The sequence below is a fragment of the Oncorhynchus tshawytscha genome, linkage group LG22 (genome assembly GCF_018296145.1).
Source record: "Oncorhynchus tshawytscha isolate Ot180627B linkage group LG22, Otsh_v2.0, whole genome shotgun sequence".
NCBI classification, from domain to species: domain Eukaryota; kingdom Metazoa; phylum Chordata; class Actinopteri; order Salmoniformes; family Salmonidae; genus Oncorhynchus; species Oncorhynchus tshawytscha.
The window spans coordinates 15,917,097-15,937,157 of NC_056450.1; the positions used below are offsets into that span (position 1 = coordinate 15,917,097).

The following is a 20,061-nucleotide window of genomic DNA, read 5'->3' on the forward strand; positions in this document are numbered from 1 at the left end:
GAGGCTTGAGAGAAGCTCCTGTTCATGTGTGTCACCGCTGATAAATCAACCATGGTACCAGCACTGCACCGCTAACCCGGCTGGCCTGGCGTGAACCCGGTTGAGACTGGGCCTGTGTGGTGCCTGCTGGTTAGGGGGCATAGAGGGGAGTGAGGATAGGGGCAGAATGCGGAGTTGGGCTCAGCATGGTGTGTACTAGCTAGTGAGGGAGGAGAGAAGATTAATGTCGGCTCTGGAGAGCGAAGGCAACATCCTGCACCTTAATAAGGTACAAACAATCGGTTCCTCTCTGCTGCCTTCCCAGGGAACAACTATTGTTGTGCTGCATGTTTCCCTGCTCTGCGTGGCTCCTGGGAGATAGCAGGGCTAGGACCCAACTTCAGCATGTAGCTTGGCTGTCTCTCCCTTACAGCCAAGGGAGGACGACTCAGTGTCGTGTCCAGGTCAGACCAGGTCCCATACTTCCCGAACCTCCTCGTTTCTTACCTCCACTCCCTGGACTTTGAGCTTCATGTGATCCTCCCGCGTGGTCTTCCCATCTTTCCTCTTCTTCCAGCAGTAGCCGTCCTTTCTGTACTTCACCTTCTTCCTGTTGTACAAGATCATCGACCCATTCTGTGGCCTGGATCAGAGAAAGAAAGAGTGTGAGAGAGTGTGAGAGAGTGTGAGAGAGATCGAGAGAGAGAGAGAGAGAGAGAGAGAGAGAGAGAGAGAGAGAGAGAGAGAGAATTTTAATTCAAAGCCACTGCTGTGGGACTCATTTTAGAGATGTACAAAGTCTCGACACAAGTCTACTGCCAGGCAGAAATGCACCAGTGACTTTAGATGACAAGACTTCTTTATGATGTTTTTCTGCATTCCTCTTCACAGTTTGACAATGAACAAAGCAAACCTTCAGCCTACATTTCTCCATATGAAAGTGACACTTCTACCACAGAGTAAATTACATGTAGAACCGGTGTGTGCGAGTTCATGTGCGTGCCTGTGTGTGTATAAAGGCTGAGGCAGCTTTTTTATCTCACATTCATCCAGTGAAATGAGTTGTGGTGGTGTGTGTAAAGTCCCTTGGGAGAAGAAGAGATCTTCCCTCACATTCCATTCATAATTCATCCTCCCTTCATCAGACCACAGCTTCTTGCTTCATAATGATACAATATAATGATATCATGTAACTATTTGATGATAATATGCCTTTACAGCTCCATTTGTCAGACGGGGCGTTTGGAGTACAGTGTTAAAACATGAACAGAAAGAAGGAGGCCGTATCATTCATGAAACATTATTGAGTTGCTCAACAATTAGTGCGAAGTTGAGCAAGGCTAGCATGTGCTTGGCTGACCAAACACATGTCAGGGCTCTATATCTTGAATTCATAAACATTCTGTACACACATACACACACACACACACACACACACACACACACAGCTGCCAATTTCTGGAGCAATCCCAAATGAGTGCAGGTTGCTGCCTCAGTGCTGGGTGTTGGGGTCTGCCTCTGTTGGGTGCTCATCGTAGCAGCTGTTCAGGCTTGTTAGCCCCATACTCACTGCACACAAGCTACAGTTAAGAGTGCAATCGCTTCTCTCGCCTCTTTTTAAATAAACAAACACAAACAAACGCTCAAAACTCTCTACAAAGAAAATAAAAGACCTTGCTATTTTCCAATGCTACTTTGCGAATAAAAACAAACTGTTTTGCATTGGTTTGGTGTTGTTGTTTTGTAGTTACACTTTTGTCATGGTTTTATTTATAACGGTGCATCATTTTCCAGGGTTGCTCACGGGACCTGCTTCCTGTTTATCTTGCTATTGCTCATCAATCATCTCTCTTCCCAGGACGTATCTCAGGGGCCAATAGAGAGAGAGAGGGGAGGGAGGGAGAGAGGGGGAAATGAAGGAGGGGTCCCACCAGTCCCACTCTGTGGCCCCTGACAGCACCTTCTAATGAGAGACGTCACTCAAACCCTGCCATCCTCAATCCCTCGCTCTTTCTATTCCCCCCCCCCTTCTCCTCTCACCACCAGTCGGTTGGAGCTAGAGATGGGCGCCGGGGAATTACCTTCCTCTCCTCCCTCTCTCTCTCGCTTCATCGGTCTCCAGAGCCCTCACTTTCGCTCTTCCTAACTCTCCTCTCTCATTCTGTCATTCCATCGTTCATCCCCCTTTCACTACCTGCAAGCTAACATAGGAATCCTTCATGTCTTCTACCGTACATTTACAAATGTGGGATTTTGACGGGGTTTAGTCCTCTGATAAAACTACTCTCTGGAGGAAACTAAGATAAGTCTGGTTGTATATCCCCCCCGGGTCATCAGCATAGTTGATGACTCCAATACAATTCTATGAACAAAGAATCGCTAAGTATTGTGCAGCTATAGGATAATGTACAGTATATGATGATTCTAGCCCTTTGTGACGAATGTCATCCGAAGGTCACCTGGCTGTCTAGGAGACTATTGCAGACTTCAGCACTCTGTCGAGGCAATCAAACAATACGATGTCTTTTTAATGAACGCTCGGACACACTGGTTAAATGGATTCTGTATGGGCATGCTGCTTGTTTCCGTGGAGATGCGTTCTCTGTTTGCCTTTCAGAAAAACAGGAAGTGTGCGTCTTGGAATGTAGCCCCCACATTAGACTAAAAGATGGGACGAGAAGAGATAAGGTCGACAATCAAATGTCTGATCTCCTCAAGAGCATTGGAAATTGGGGTGAGGCTTTCGTGTCAGAGGCCCCCGCACCTTATTTATCGGCTCTGTGAAAAGTTATCCACTCAGCTTTTTATAGGGAGGCAGTGTTAGGAAGATGCTGTTTTCAATTCAAGACATGCTGGACAGACATGCTGGACAAAGCCTTAGATTCCTCTGCTCTCTGAAGTAGCTATGTCTAAAGCACAGGCCTGAAAAGGCACACTTTGCAAAGAAATAGGTTCTCTATCCCTCGTCCTTCCTCCCTCTCTCTCTCTGTTCTTCACCTACAGTATATCTCTGTAAACTTAGGCGTTTCAATTAATCTTATCAGAATCACACATATTTATACATGGAGGGAAAATGCTAAGTGCTCTGTTATCAAAGCAGTGTGACAGCAGGCCCTCTGTTTCAGAAGCCTAAACGTGCCTGATTATTATGGAAACACAGCACAGTCCCTGACACATATGCGCATAGACACACGCATGCACACACACACACACACCTCTCGGTGGCGTGGCGTGTACCGGCCAATAATACGCTTTACCCCGTGGATGGTGTACAGCCTGCCCAGTCCTTGAGGAATCATTCATTTACAGAGGTAATGGCATTCACTCAATCAGGTTTGTTCATTAAGAAAAAGTGGGCGAGGGAGAGAGAGAGAGATATGAGGGAGGTTGGGGGGAACTGTGTCTGCTGCTGAGAATCCACAATGAACCTGGAGGAGAGGAGCCTGGCCCTGAGTTAGTGACTGACAGTAGCTCAGAGACAGGCTCAGGAGCTCAGTTCCACAGCCATAGATCCACAGGAACCAAGTCCCCTCAGCCAGAGATAGAGAGAGAGCGAGAGAGAGAGAGAGACTCAGACTTCTCCTATCTGGCCAGCAGAGGGAACTAGTTGCGGTTGGGGCTGATCCTACAGTTACAACTCCCCCATGCTCCATGCATTTGTGTCAGTAGCGTAGTAGAGAATGAAACATTTACCTTGGTGTTCTAGTTGTAATAGGAGAGCTGCTGCTTCCCCCCTAACACTGGCCCTATTCCCCAGGACACCCCCTAACACTGACCATATTCCCCAGGACACCCCCGTAAAACTGGCCCTCTTCCCCAGGACACCCCCGCAACACTGGCCCTATTCCCCAGGACACCCCCTAACACTGGCCCTATTCCCCAGGACACCCCCTAACACTGGCCCTATTCCACAGGACACCCCCTAACACTGGCCCTATTCCCCAGGACACCCCCTAACACTGGCCCTATTCCCCAGGACACCCCCTAACACTGGCCCTATTCCCCAGGACACCCCTAACACTGACCCTATTCCCCAGGACACCCCCGTAAAACTGGCCCTATTCCCCAGGACACCCCCTAACACTGGCCCTATTCCACAGGACACCCCCTAACACTGACCCTATTCCCCAGGACACCCCCGTAAAACTGGCCCTATTCCCCAGGACACCCCCTAACACTGGCCCTATTCCACAGGACACCCCCTAATACTGGCCCTATTCTCCAGGACACCCCCTAACACTGGCCTTATTCCCCAGGATACCCTCCTAACACCCTATATTTCCCAGGACACCCTCCGAACACCCTATTCCCCAGGACACCCTCCTAACACCCTATTTCCCAGGATACCCTCCTAACACCCTATTCCCCAGGACACCCTCCTAACACCCTATATTTCTCAGGACACCCTCCTAACACCCTATTTCCCAGGACACTCAGCCTTTGATTAATACCACACTGGGTTTTTCTCTCTCTACAAACTCGAGAGGAGAGGTAGAGATGAGGCGTCTTTGAAGATCAGGGGGGTGAGCTGGTTGGGCCATGGAGGCACAGTGGAGGCAGAGTGGAGGCACTGTGGAGGCACAGTGGAGGCACAGTGGAGGCACAGCAGGGAGGCACAGTGGAGGCACAGCAGGGAGGCACAGTGGAGGCACAGCAGGGAGGCACAGTTGAGGCACAGCAGGGAGGCACAGTGGAGGCACAGTGGAGGCACAGCAGGGAGGCACAGCAGGGAGGCACAGCAGAGGCACGGTGGAGGCACAGCAGGGAGGCACAGTGGAGGTACAGGAGGTCGGCACAGTGGAACCAGAGCAGGGAGGCACAGTGGAGGCACAGGAGGGAGGCACAGTGGAGGCACAGCAGGGAGGCACAGTGGAGGCACAGTGGAGGCATAGTGGAGGCACAGTGGAGGCATAGTGGAGGCACAGCAGGGAGGCACAGTGGAGGCACAGGAGGGAGGCACAGTGGAGGCACAGCAGGGAGGCACAGAGGAGGCACAGCAGGGAGTCAACCCCTGGTGTTATTAATTACCCATCAGAGCCCTCAGCTGTCATAGTCCTACAACACCAACACCATGTCACCAATAAACACACACGTACAGTATACTAATGTAGACACACAGGCCCACTACTGGATACATATATAGTCCACACACACACACACACACACACACACCGTACCGGTGTTCCCGTTCCTGTACCATTCCTTATGGTATTATACGGTATTACCGGCAGTGCACACAAGGGGCGCTATTTCTTTCTTTGAAACACAAAACTAATTTAGGCAGCAGGGAAGTTGATCCACACAAATCTCGCATCCCGTGGACCCACACGGAGCTGTCAAAACGGCAGGCTTCTACATGTAATATAATTACACTTCAAGAGGTATTCTCTATTAGACGCCACCTCATCTCTCCCCTGTCTGTCTGTCTGAATACAGAGGTGTTAGGCTGCCTGGTACAGTGGTAGCGTAGCGTAGCGTAGCCAGGGTCTATCAGGGTGCATCACGTGTGAATTGATGACTCTGTGATAAGTCTGCCCCTCCAGCGCCTGGCAGAGTGGAGCGCACATCAGGAAGTGGGGCGTGCTCTAAAACTACTTTAAATGTAAATCTGCCACGCACAGCACTCGGATTGAGATTCATCGCACCCCAATCTCCCCCTCCGCCGCCAGTGCTCTCTCCCCCGCTCACGTTCTCACGCCGACGCACGGCAGAGCCTCTCTGAATCCCGGTCGGGCCCGGGGTACGTACCCCTCAGACTGTCAATGAGGAACCAGGAAGAGGGAGTTAGGTCATCATCCCACTACACCGCTCGGCGCAGCGCTCGTAAGCAGCTCCCAGTCTATCTTTCATTACCATTCTGTTCTCTATCTATGCATTACGATGATGTGAACGTGTAATTACATTCCCATGGTAATTAATCAGGTAGAAAGGTCATGGCAGTACAGGTCAAACTGGTAGAGAAGTTTTATGAGTGAACGTTTGTCAAACACTGTGTCATGTCCTGATTATGTTGGCATTTATAATAACACAATGTGTACCTAGTCTGGTCTACCAGCCTATCACAGAGGGTGATGGGTGGACCCGTGAGTACTGTTTGGGAGACAGGTAAAAAAAGAGTTTGTGACTCCCTCGCTCTCTCTCTCTCTCTCTTTTTCTCTCACTCTCTCTCACCCCTTCTCTCTCTGTTTCTCACTCCTCTCTCTCTCCCTCTCTCTCTCTCACACTCCCTCTTCCTCTCCTTCTCCCCCTCTCTCTCTCCCTCTCTGTCTTTCCCTCTCTCTCTCTCTCCCTCTCTGTCTTTCCCTCTCTCCCTCTCCCCCTCTCTCTCCCTCTGTCTTTCCCTCCCTCTCTCCTCCACTCTCTCCCCCTCCTTCTATCTCTGCTGCCTGCCACACAACTCAGGCCTCTGCCTTCCAGCCACAAAACAGATGGTCCCAGAACACTTATCTCAATGGAAAAATCACAGCCAATTTAAAAAGAATATAAATTACACTCTGTGTAGCTCCACGTCTGTGCCTCCTGTCCCTAAAATACCTACAACAGTGGATAAGAAGCGAAGGGGGGGGGGGGCAGGGTGTCAATTCTCTTATCTCACCCCCAGCAGCCCTGCAGAGTGAGAGAGAGGGCTGATGACTGGGGGTGATGCTAGGCTGATAGTGGCTAAGCTCGTTTCATGCACGTTTCAGCCTGTTCAGGAAGGCAGGCTGCTGGCGTACTGTACGTATGAATGGCACACAGGCCAGACTAAGCGCTCTCTCTGAGCCTCCAGTCCCTACACTGGAGGACAGGGTTACCACGTCATTTACAAACATCCATGGAGCACCATGAGCTGTGCATTGTGTACATACGGCATATAGGTTGGCCTGCACAATGTACAGAGGCTGATATGCAGTATGAATAGACAAATGGATGAGTTGTCATGGTTATGGCTTCACTGGCTCTGTTGTCATCATATGTCAGTTCATGTTTCTGGAAATGTGTGTGCAGCGTGTGTGTGTTGTGTCGCATGCATTACTTATAACTTCAACGTCAGGTCATGTGGTCTTCTCACGTTTCTTCTGTACATGTGTGCAGGAGAGGGCTGCAGATAGCCTAGTGGTTAGAGTGTAGAGGCGGCAGGTAGCCTAGTGGTTAGAGTGTAGAGGCGGCAGGTAGCCTAGTGGTTAGAGTGGTTAGAGAGGCGGCAGGTAGCCTAGTGGTTAGAGTGTAGAGGCGGCAGGTAGCCTAGTGGTTAGAGTGTAGAAGGCGGCAGGTAGCCTAGTGGTTAGAGTGTAGAGGCGGCAGGTAGCCGGCAGATAGCCTAGTGGTTAGAGTGTAGAGGCGGCAGGTAGCCTAGTGGTTAGAGTGTAGAGGCGGCAGGTAGCCTAGTGGTTAGAGTGTAGAGGCGGCAGATAGCCTAGTGGTTAGAGTGTAGAGGCGGCAGGTAGCCTAGTGGTTAGAGTGTGGAGGCGGCAGGTAGCCTAGTGGTTAGAGTGTAGAGGCGGCAGGTAGCCTAGTGGTTAGAGTGTAGAAGGCGGCAGGTAGCCTAGTGGTTAGAGTGTAGAGGCGGCAGATAGCCTAGTGGTTAGAGTGTAGAGGCGGCAGGTAGCCTAGTGGTTAGAGTGTAGAGGCGGCAGGTAGCCTAGTGGTTAGAGTGTAGAGGTGGCAGGTAGCCTAGTGGTGGTTAGAGTGTAGAGGCGGCAGGTAGCCTAGTGGTTAGAGTGTAGAGGCGGCAGGTAGCCTAGTGGTTAGAGTGTAGAGGCGGCAGGTAGCCTAGTGGTTAGAGTGTAGAGGCGGCAGGTAGCCTAGTGGTTAGAGTGTGGAGGCGGCAGGTAGCCTAGTGGTTAGAGTGTGGAGGCGGCAGGTAGCCTAGTGGTTAGAGTGTAGAGGCGGCAGGTAGCCTAGTGGTTAGAGTGTAGAGGTGGCAGGTAGCCTAGTGGTTAGAGTGTAGAGGGGGCAGGTAGCCTAGTGGTTAGAGTGTAGAGGGGGCAGGTAGCCTAGTGGTTAGAGTGTAGAGGCGGCAGGTAGCCTAGTGGTTAGAGTGTAGAGGGGGCAGGTAGCCTAGTGGTTAGAGTGTAGAGGCGGCAGGTAGCCTAGTGGTTAGAGTGTAGAGGCAGCAGGTAGCCTAGTGGTTAGAGTGTAGAGGCAGCCTAGTTAAATATAGGTAAAATAAAAAATAAATATGCATAGCATTATGCTTCTGATTTGTACTTTCCTTTATCCAGCTGCTACTCTTCTCTAACTGTGGTACATGGATCCAGTGTAAATGAGGAGACCGAGGTCAGTGTGACTCCCACTGAATGGCTCAACTCACACTGTGTGAGGGTTCTTCTGCAGCAACACAGCACAGCCTTATTATGGCATACTGTAGAGAGGATGCCTTTGTCTCCTTCAATCAGGCTGCAGCGAATATCATAACGTCTCATTTTAGGGATCCCTGATGATCTTCTTGGTTTTCCTGCGAAACCTGGTGTTGTAGGTGTCCTGGAGGGCAGGCAGTGAGCCCCCAATGGTGCGTTCGGCTGAGCGAACCACCCTCTGTAGGGCATTGTGGTCAGCGGCTGTGGAGTTGCCGTACCAGGCTGTGATGCAGAACACTGTGAGGGCCCTCTGGAACAGGCTGGATTTCTGAACCATTTCAGCTGCTAGTAGATGTGCACGCCAAGGAGCTTGACGTTTTTTTCCACGGCGGCCCCATTGATGAGAAAGTGAGTGTGCCCAATCTTGTTCCTCCCAAAGTTCACAATTAGCTCCATTGTTTTGCTGTCGTTGAGGGAGAGGTTGTTTACCTGGCACCACGCCGTCAGAGCGCCTGCCTCCCTGTAGGCCGTCTAGTTGTTGTTGATATTCAGTGTCATCAGCCAACTAGATGATGGAGTTAACAGTGAGAGGCCACACAGTAACGCAGTAATGGGTATACAGAGAGTAGTGCAGGGAACTGAGGACACATGCTTGTTATGGCCCCCGTGTTGAGAATGAGTGTCGAGTGAGGTAATGTTGCCTACCTTCAGCACCTGGGGAGGCCCGTCTACAGGCCAGGACCCAGTCGTATGAGGAGTTCAGACCCAGGGCTGTGAGCTCTGTGGTGAGCTTAGAGGGCACTATGGTATTGAATGCCGAGCTGTAGTCGATGAACAGCATCCTCACATATGCATTCCTTTTTGTCCCGATGGGCGAGGGCAGTGTGCAGTGAAATGGCGATTACGTCGTCAGTGGATCCGTCAGGGCAGGAGGCGAATTGGAGAGGGTTGAGTGTGTCGGGGAGGGAGGAGGTGATGTAGTCTTTGATTAGCTTCTCGAAGCACTTCATGGTGACTCACGCAAGTGATTGCTACGGGTCAGGAGTCATTCAGTTCAGTTACTTTCCTTTTCTTCAGAACAGGGATGATAGTGGACATCTTGAAGCTGGTGGGGATCAAAGTTGGCGCCGGAGGGTAGGGTTGCCGTCTTACTGGCTCTTAACCAAACCTGCTATTTTGTTTGTTTTTTGCGTTGTCTGTAACTTGTTTTGTACATAATGTAGCTGCTACTGTCTCTTATGACAGAAAAGAGCTTCTGGACATCAGAACTGGGATTACTCACCTCAAATTGAATGAGGAGTTCTTCTTCAATGAGTCTGACATGAGGGATATACTACGGACACCCGACCAGGACCAGATCCCTGTGATTCGTTGGAAAAGGAAACGCAGGTTTCGCGGAAAGAGATCAGGATGCCTTGTGAGGATTAGGCGACGAGTGTCTAATCTGCCCTTGTCTTCCGTTCTGATAGCTAACGTTCAATCGCTGGAAAATAAATGGGACGAACTGAAAGCATGTATATCCTACCAACGGGACATTAAAAACTGTAATATCTTATGTTTCACCGACATTCAGAACATACAGCTGGCGGGTTACACTCTATCGGCAGGACAGAACAGCAGCCTCTGGTAAGACACGGGGCGGGGGCCTATGCATATTTGTAAACAATAGCTGGTGCACGATATCTAAGGAAGTCTCAGGGTTTTGCTCGCCTGAGGAAGAGTATCTCATGATAAGCTGTAGACCACACTATCTACCTAGAGAGTTTTCATCTGTATTTTTCGTCTACATACCACCACAGACCGAGGCTGGCACTAAAACCGCACTCAATGAGCTGTATTCCGCCATAAGCAAACAGGAAAACAATAATCTAGAGAAGGCGCTTCTTGTGGCCGGGAACTTTAATGCAGGGAAACTTAAATCAGTTTTACCTCATTTCTATCAGCCTGTGCAACCAGAGGGAAAAACATTCTAAACCACCTTTACTCCACACACAGAGACACATACAAAGCTCTCCCTGAACTCTACCTTTACTCCACACACAGAGACACATACAAAGCTCTCCCTCGCTCTCCATTTGGCAAATCTGACCATAACTCTATCCTCCTGATTCCTGATTACAAGCAAAAATTAAAGCAGGAAGCACCAGTGACTCGGTCTATAAAAGAGTGGTCAGATGAAGCAGATGCTAAACTACAGGACTGTTTTGCTATCACAGACTGGAACATGTTCCGGGATTCTTCCGATGACATTGAGGAATACACCACATCAGTCACTGGCTTTATCAATAAGTGCATTGAGGACGTCGTCCCCACAGTGACTGTACGTACATACCCCAACCAGAAGCCATGGATTACAGGCAACATTCGCACTGAGCTAAAGGGTAGAGCTGCAGCTTTCAAGAAGCGGGACTCTAACCCGGAAGCTTATAAGAAATCCTGCTATGCCCTCCGACGAACCATCAAACAGGCAAAGCGTCAATACAGGACTAAGATTGAATCCTACTACACCGGCTCTGACGCTCGTCGGATGTTGCAGGGCTTGCAAACTATTACAGACTACAAAGCGAAGCACAGCCGAGAGCTGCCCAGTGACACGAGCCTACCAGATGAGCTAAATAACTTCTATGCTCGCTTCGAGGCAAGTAACACTGAAACATGCATGAGAGCATCAACTCTCGGCTGTGTGATCATGCTCTCAGCAGCCGATGTGAGTAAGATCCCCCCACACTGCTGCTACTCTCTGTTATTATCTAAGCATAGCCACTTTAATAACTCTAACTATATTTGCATAATTACCTCAATTACCTCGACACCGGTGCATCCCGCACATTGACACACTGACTCGGTACCAGTACCCCCTTGTATATAGCCCCGCTATTGTTATTTACTGCTGCTCTTTAATTATTTGTTATTCTTATATCTTACTTTTTGGGCACTTTTCTTAAAACTGCATTGTTGGTTAAGGGCTTGTAAGTACGCATTTCACTGTACGGTCTACACCTGTTGTGTTCGGCGCATGTGACAAATAAAATTAGATTTGATTTGATAATGGCCTGCCCTAGAATGAGAGAAAACACGTCTGAAAACACAACAGCCAGCTCGTCTGCACATGTTCTGAGGGCGCGCCTAGGGGCGCCGTCTGGGCCGCCTTGCGAGGCTTAACAGCGTTTCAATGACTTACATTAGTCCTCCGTGGAGAACGTAAGTACACAGACCTTGTTGTCTTCAGGGGCTCTCCTCGACAGCTCAGAGTCGCCGTTGTGCTCGGAAGCGTGAGAAAAAGGTGTTTAGCTTGTCCGGTAGGGCGGCGTTGGTGTCCGCGACGTGGATGGCTTTCTTTATGTAATCCGTGGTCGTTAGGAGCCCCTGCCACATGCGTTGGAGCCATCGTCTGTCATCGTAACTTAGAAGTCACTTCTAAGTTACGGGTACTCTCAGCTGAGTGTCAGGGCCAAAACAGAGTCTTTTATCTAGCATGTTTAATCTTTCTTTCCATCTTTCCAACTTTACATAATCATGCTTAAAGAGAGATGAGAGATGGAGAGAGAGAATGAGAAACAAGGGAGAGGGAGAAGGCAAGCAGCCTATCAACCTGCGGATCAAACCACTCTCCTCTCACAGTTAAGGCAATAACTGTAGCAGGAAACATGGCAGATTGATGAAGGAGGCAATGTGAGGAAGCAGAGCAGTTAACTTCAGTTTCACTGACAATCATCATCCCAGCCCAGCTCAACAGATAGGATAGCTGCTCACTGCCTGGCTGACAAGATCACATTATTCCACTACATAATCCACTGGCTTAGACAGACTGCATCGGTCCGGTATTCTGATTCAACAGTTTCATACTGTCTTCAGTAAAACTAGAACTTTGCTCTGTAGGACTAGCTCCTTAAGCAACCAACAGCCATGCTAAAAGCTACTTGTTGTGAAATCCTCTCTCCCTGTATGAAGAATATAGGTGGAGATCAAATATAAAAGCAGAGCAGGAGAGGACCTCTGACTGGAGAGGAGCCGGTGTATGGGATGACTCTGACTGGAGAGGAGCCGGTGTATGGGATGACTCTGACTGGAGAGGAGCCGGTGTATGGGATGACTCTGACAGGAGAGGAGCCGGTGTATGGGATGACTCTGACTGGAGAGGAGCCGGTGTATGGGATGACTCTGACAGGAGAGGAGCCGGTGTATGGGATGACTCTGACTGGAGAGGAGCCGGTGTATGGGATGACTCTGACAGGAGAGGAGCCGGTGTATGGGATGACTCTGACTGGAGAGGAGCCGGTGTATGGGATGACTCTGACAGGAGAGGAGCCGGTGTATGGGATGACTCTGACAGGAGAGGAGCCGGTGTATGGGATGACTCTGACTGGAGAGGAGCCGGTGTATGGGATGACTCTGACTGGAGAGGAGCCGGTATATGGGATGACTCTGACAGGAGAGGAGCCGGTGTATGGGATGACTCTGACAGGAGAGGAGCCGGTGTATGGGATGACTCTGACTGGAGAGGAGCCGGTGTATGGGATGACTCTGACAGGAGAGGAGCCGGTGTATGGGATGACTCTGACAGGAGAGGAGCCGGTGTATGGGATGACTCTGACTGGAGAGGAGCCGGTGTATGGGATGACTCTGACAGGAGAGGAGCCGGTGTATGGGATGACTCTGACAGGAGAGGAGCCGGTGTATGGGATGACTCTGACAGGAGAGGAGCCGGTGTATGGGATGACTCTGACAGGAGAGGAGCCGGTGTATGGGATGACTCTGACAGGAGAGGAGCCGGTGTATGGGATGAATGGTCTGGGACTCTGGAGTCTGGCAGAGGTGACAGTGTTGATGAGGGGAGCGCTTGTCCATCCGTCCAGAGAACCAGAGAGGGTCCAAGGACAGGCTGCCCTGCCCGTCACGCCTCATGCCAGACTGACCTCATACTGCAGATCACCTGGACATGCCTCTCATTCCCTCTTCCAGCCCTGTCACCTCAGTGCTATCACCGTCCTACAAAACAGACCGAACCCATCGATCCCCCTATGACTGAGCCAGCTATTGAGCCTCATGATTCATTTACACTGCCCTCCTGTCCGTCTTGTAAAAATAGCCAAAAAGAAAGAAATAACGTGTAGACTATAAAGAAAGTGAGGAGGAGGAGCAGGTCATCAGAAAACTCTAGTTTAAAGTGAAAGAGAACAACAGAATGAAGGCTGGGGCCTTACAAGCTTACTGGTCATAAAAACATCACAGAATCCTCTCTGTCACACAAACCTAGGGAAGAGAGAGAGAGAGAGAGGGAGAGGAGTAAGGATGGAGGGAGAGAGAGAGAGAGAGAGAGAGAGAGAGAGAGGGAGAGGGGGAGGATGGAGGGGGGAGAGAGAGAGGGAGAGGGTGGAGGGAGAGAGAGAGAGAGAGAGCGAGAGAGGGAGAGGGGGAGGATGGAGGGAGAGAGAGAGAGAGACAGAGGGAGATGATGGAGGGAGAGAGAGAGACAGAGGGAGAGGATGGAGGGGAGAGGGAGAGAGACAGAGGGGGAGGATGGAGGGGGAGAGTGAGAGACAGAGAAAAGAGAGTGGATGCCAGGCGATGGTGGGGAGGGCTGTAATTCTGTGTGCTGGAGCGAATCAGAAAGTCTATCCCACCTTTCACCTGGGATTCACAGCTCTCTCTAGAGCTAGACCCTGTCTGTCTGCTGGTCATCATACCAACCCTGTCTGCTACACCCGGTCACCATACCAACCACCCTGAGGCACCACGGGATTAATTGGAGCCCAGGGCTCAGCGGAGGCTCAGGCAGAGATATAGCCTGCGTCCCCTATGGGCCCTGGTCAGAAGTAGTGCACTACATAGGGAACATGTTGCCATTTGTGATGCAACATAGAGGCAGAGGGAGAGGCAGAGGGAGAGCGAGAGACAGAGGTAGAGGCAGAGGGAGAGGCAGAAGCAGAGGGAGAGGCAGAGACAAAGGGAGAGACAGAGGGAGAGACAGAGGGAGAGACAGAGGTAGAGGCAGAGGGAGAGACAGAGGTAGAGGCAGAGGGAGAGACAGAGAGAGAGGGAGAGACAGAGAGAGAGGGAGAGACAGAGGTAGAGGCAGAGACAGAGGCAGAGACAGAGGAAGAGGCAGAGGGAGAGACAGAGGTAGAGACAGAGGGAAAGGGAGAGACAGAGGGAGAGACAGAGGCAGAGACAGAGGGAGAGGCAGAGGGAGAGGCAGAGGGAGAGGCAGAGGGAGAGGCAGAGGCAGAGGGAGAGACAGAGGGACAGGCAGAGGCAGAGGGAGAGAGAGACAGAGAGAGAGAGGACATCACATTAGTCATGGTCAACTGCCAATTGCCATATAGCAATTTTAGATGGATCAAATCGAATTTCACAACATGCTTCCATTTCCGGTGCCAATAGATAATGCTCTATCTAGCATGTTGCAATAGATAATGCTCTATCTAGCATGTTGCAATACATAATGCTCTATCTAGCATGTTGCAATACATAATGCTCTATCTAGCATGTTGCAATAGATAATGCTCTATCTAGCATGTTGCAATATATAATGCTCTATCTAGCATGTTGCAATACATAATGCTCTATCTAGCATGTTGCAATACATAATGCTCTATCTAGCATGTTGCAATACATAATGCTCTATCTAGCATGTTGCAATACATAATGCTCTATCTAGCATGTTGCAATACATAATGCTCTATCTAGCATGTTGCAATAGATAATGCTCTATCTAGCATGTTGCAATACATAATGCTCTATCTAGTTGCACCCCAACATTCCACCATGGCAGATGCTGTCTATTTCTCTGGGACCAGTATGGTTCTATCTAACATGAACACAAACTGTGACACAAGCTGTAGAATATCCCATAAATATGGAAGTGGATCACAGTGAGACAGTCAATACACACATGGAGGGTAGGGGGCAGTCTGTTTATATGACACAGTAAGTAATCTTGTCACAGTGCTGCTGACAGTAAGTGAAAAGAGAGGTAGCAGCTAGAGGGGAGTATGATGGGATATGAGACAGAGCCAGAGTGGTTGACTGTTAGAACTCATAGTAGTGTTAGTCCCAGTGGCTCCAGCCAGTCCAGTCCAGTGTCCAGTCCAGTGTCCAGTCCAGTCCAGTCCAGTCCAGTCCAGTCCAGAGTCCAGTCCAGCCAGTGTCCAGTCCAGCCAGTGTCCAGTTCAGTCCAGTGTCCAGTCCAGTCCAGTGTCCAGTCCAGTCCAGCCAGTGTCCAGTCCAGTGTCCAGTCCAGCCAGTGTCCAGTCCAGCCAGTGTCCAGTCCAGTGTCCAGTCCATCGGATCAGAGGAGATGAGAGGCCAGTTAGTCTATTTCCCTTGTTGTGTTTATGTATGGTGACCTCTGACCCTGGCCCCTGGGTGGTACTGGGCTGCTTTGTCAGAGAGAGAGAGCTCTGGTACACTCACATGCATTAGCAGGGGCCAAGACCTCAAACAGACCACACTTACGACACTATACCCTCACATGCTGTACTGGGGAGGCTAAGGACAATACCCCTCAACTATTTCACTCTCTCTCTTTATTGGTATCTGTCTCTCTCTGTAGGTTATGGAGAGGAATAGCAATGTCTGCCTGTGTTTGTCAACCAACCATCCCATCTAGCGCACACACACGCACGCACACACACATTTGATCATAGAACCTCTGACTTTTCATTTTCTGAGCCCAGTGGGCCATGCAACCCCCACACACTCTAGATCATATATACATCCGCCGCTCAGACACACACACACACACACACACACACACACACACACACACACCTCGTCCTTACAGTATAATACATCCAGCATTTCCTACAGAGGATGAAGACAGAGCAAACAGACATGATACAATGACTATCTAGTAAGGAGACACAGGTAACATCTAGTAAGGAGACAGAAGTAACATCTAGTAAGGAGACAGAAGTAACATCTAGTAAGGAGACACAGGTAACATCTAGTAAGGAGACACAGGTAACATCTAGTAAGGAGACAGAGGTAACATCTAGTAAGGAGACAGAGGTAACATCTAGTAAGGAGACAGAGGTAACATCTAGTAAGGAGACAGAGGTAACATCTAGTAAGGAGACAGAAGTAACATCTAGTAAGGAGACACAGGTAACATCTAGTAAGGAGACACAGGTAACATCTAGAAAGGAGACACAGGTAACATCTAGTAAGGAGACACAGGTAACATCTAGTAAGGAGACACAGGTAACATCTAGTAAGGAGACACAGGTAACATCTAGTAAGGAGAGACACGTAACATCTTGTAAGGAGACATGGGTAACATCTAGTAAGGAGACAGAAGTAACATCTAGTAAGGAGACACAGGTAACATCTAGAAAGGAGACACAGGTAACATCTAGTAAGGAGACACAGGTAACATCTAGTAAGGAGACACAGGTAACATCTAGTAAGGAGACAGAGGTAACATCTAGTAAGGAGACAGAGGTAACATCTAGTAAGGAGACACAGGTAACATCTAGTAAGGAGACAGAGGTAACATCTAGTAAGGAGACACAGGTAACATCTAGTAAGGAGACAGAGGTAACATCTAGCAAGGAGACACATGTAACATCTAGTAAGGAGACACAGGTAACATCTAGTAAGGAGACAGAAGTAACTAAATAAAGAGAGTATGTCTCTCTGTGTGTAACTAGGTAATTAGTATGTCTCTCTGTGTGTAACTAGGGAAAGAGTATGTCTCTCTGTGTGTAACTAGGTAAAGAGTATGTCTCTCTGTGTGTAACTAGGTAACTTGCAAAGGAAGTAATCTTTCCATGCTCTGGATATCTGAACCTAGATGTGTTATTCATAAACACATGCAGTAGTAGCTAGTATCGTTGAGACACATACAAGTCACTAATATCCCTTTAAACATCCTCTCCAACAAGATGTGAAAAGAAGACAAAGCCTTGGAGAGACTCACTGCCAATTTGAGATCCAAATAAAACTGGCTGAGAAAATGCAAGCCTCATCTAATGTAATTCCTCCGATACAAACACACACACACACACACACGCACACGCACACACACACACCCTTGAACTTAGAGTTATGTTCCTAATGGTGTATATGTAGACACTTATAGAGCCCCTGATACACAGTGATAAACAGACACACTCTGCTCCAGTGTGTGTGTGTGTGTGTGTGTGTGTGTGTGTGTGTGTGTGTGTGTGTGTGTGCTCTATAGAATAGATGATGTAGATGCAGATATGCAGCAGCCAAAGTCAGGTACAAAGGAATCCCACCAGAGAGAGAGATGATCCCAGTCCCTTACAGTACTGGATGACAGGCCTGGCCATGAAGAACAAACAACACTATACAGTATAATGCAGACAATTCCCAGATAGGCAGAGGGGCAGAGAGAGACAGATAGAGAGAGGGGTTGGTATGTGTTAATAAAGAACAACGTGAAGGGAGGAGGCTAATGGGAGATCTAGCCAAATAATGAGGGTATTGAGAAGCAAGCAGCTGAGCCTGAACTGTGGCAACAGAAAACACACAAGGGCAATCTGGAGGGAGTAGCCCACATATCCCAGCCCAGCCCAGCAAGGCTAGTTCTTTCTGCGGCCAACTGTAAAGCCCAGTAGCTGGCATGTTAACACAATTCTCTTTGGACCAGCTCACTTATTCTGATCAACTGTTGGGGTGCAATCATGGGCTGTGAATAAACCTTCTCTCTTGACATTTAGCCTCACACTCCACATTTTATCAGTGAGAGAGATTGTGTGCGTGTGTGTCTACTGTGGGATTAAATATCTTTCCCTGACATTTAGCCTTGCGATCAGACGGACAGAGGGGCATCATGGGAATGCCAATCTTCCACCCTGCAACTTATTATTTCTGTGTGTGTGTGTGTGTGTGTGTATGTGGAGGGGGGGGGTGTAAGTACAAGGGTATAGTGTGTGTGTGTGTGTGTGTGTGTGTGTGTGTGTGTGTGTATACGGGTACAGGGTGTGAGTGTGTCTGTCTCTGAACTGTGGAACACACAGTTATTAAGGGGGGTAAGTATAAGGGTATAGTGTGTGTGTGTGTATACAGGTATAGGGTGTGTGTGTGTCTGTCTCTGAACTGTGGAACACACAGTTATTAAGGGGGGGTGAGTATAAGGGTATAGTGTGTGTGTGTGTGTGTGTGTGTGTGTGTGTGTGTGTGTGTGTGTGTGTGTGTGTGTGTGTGTGTGTGTGTGTGTGTGTGTATACGGGTATAGGGTGTGTGTGTGTCTGTCTCTGAACTGTGGAACACACAGTTATTAAGAGGGGAGGCCTGTCACTCCAGACTCTCCAGGGGGAGAGGAGACCAGCCAAGAAGGGAGAGAACGGAAGAGAGGAGGAGAAAAAGGAGAGAGAGAGTGAGAGAGAGAACAGAAGAGAGGAGAAAAAAAAAGAGAGAGAGAGAGAACAGAGGAGAGGAGAAGAAAAGGAGAGAGAGAGAGAGGGAGAGGAGGAGAAAAAGGAGAGAGAGAGAGAGAGAACAGAAGAGAAGAGGAGAAAAAGGAGAGAGAGAGAGAGAGGAGGAGAAAAAGGAGAGAGAGAGGAGGAGAAAAGGGAGAGAGAGAGAGAGAGAGAGGAGGAGGAAAAAGGAGAGAGAGAGAGAGAGAGGAGGAGAAAAAGGAGAGAGAGAGAGAGAGAGGAGGAGAAAAAGGAGAGAGAGAGAGAGAGAGCGACGAAGTGGCAAAAGTGTCAACACAGCCATTGTGATGTGGGGAGACAGTAGCTGTACAGTAAAACACAGCCATTGTGATGTGGGGAGACAGTAGCTGTACAGTAAAACACAGCCATTGTGATGTGGGGAGACAGTAGCTGTACAGTAAAACACAGCCATTGTGATGTGGGGAGACAGTAGCTGTACAGTAAAACACAGCCATTGTGATGTGGGGAGACAGTAGCTGTACAGTAAAACACAGCCATTGTGATGTGGGGAGACAGTAGCTGTACAGTAAAACACAGCCATGTGCTGTGGGGAGACAGTAGCTGTACAGTAAAACACAGCCATTGTGATGTGGGGAGACAGTAGCTGTACAGTAAAACACAGCCATTGTGATGTGGGGAGACAGTAGCTGTACAGTAAAACACAGCCATTGTGCTGTGGGGAGACAGTAGCTGTACAGTAAAACACAGCAATTGTGCTGTGGGGAGACAGTAGCTGTACAGTAAAACACAGCCATTGTGATGTGGGGAGACAGTAGCTGTACAGTAAAACACAGCCATTGTGCTGTGGGGAGACAGTAGCTGTACAGTAAAACACAGCCATTGTGCTGTGGGGAGACAGTAGCTGTACAGTAAAACACAGCAATTGTGCTGTGGGGAGACAGTAGCTGTACAGTAAAACACAGCCATTGTGCTGTGGGGAGACAGTAGCTGTACAGTAAAACACAGCCATTGTGCTGTGGGGAGACAGTAGCTGTACAGTAAAACACAGCCATTGTGCTGTGGGGAGACAGTAGCTGTACAGTAAAACACAGCCATGTGCTGTGGGGAGACAGTAGCTGTACAGTAAAACACAGCCATGTGCTGTGGGGAGACAGTAGCTGTACAGTAAAACACAGCCATTGTGATGTGGGGAGACAGTAGCTGTACAGTAAAACACAGCCATTGTGATGTGGGGAGACAGTAGCTGTACAGTAAAACACAGCCATTGTGATGTGGGGAGACAGTAGCTGTACAGTAAAACACAGCCATTGTGATGTGGGGAGACAGTAGCTGTACAGTAAAACACAGCCATTGTGATGTGGGGAGACAGTAGCTGTACAGTAAAACACAGCCATTGTGATGTGGGGAGACAGTAGCTGTACAGTAAAACACAG

At 49.2% G+C, this 20,061-nt stretch overlaps 1 protein-coding gene across 1 annotated transcript in view; it reads right to left on the reverse strand.

Annotated features, from left to right (window-relative positions):
• LOC112247140 (calmodulin-binding transcription activator 1) overlaps positions 1 to 20,061 on the reverse strand; it is a 479,036-nt gene that overhangs the window by 230,518 nt on the left and 228,457 nt on the right. The window contains 1 exon segment of the mRNA XM_042303847.1: positions 487 to 622. Within this exon segment, the coding sequence (XP_042159781.1) occupies positions 487 to 622 (136 nt within the window).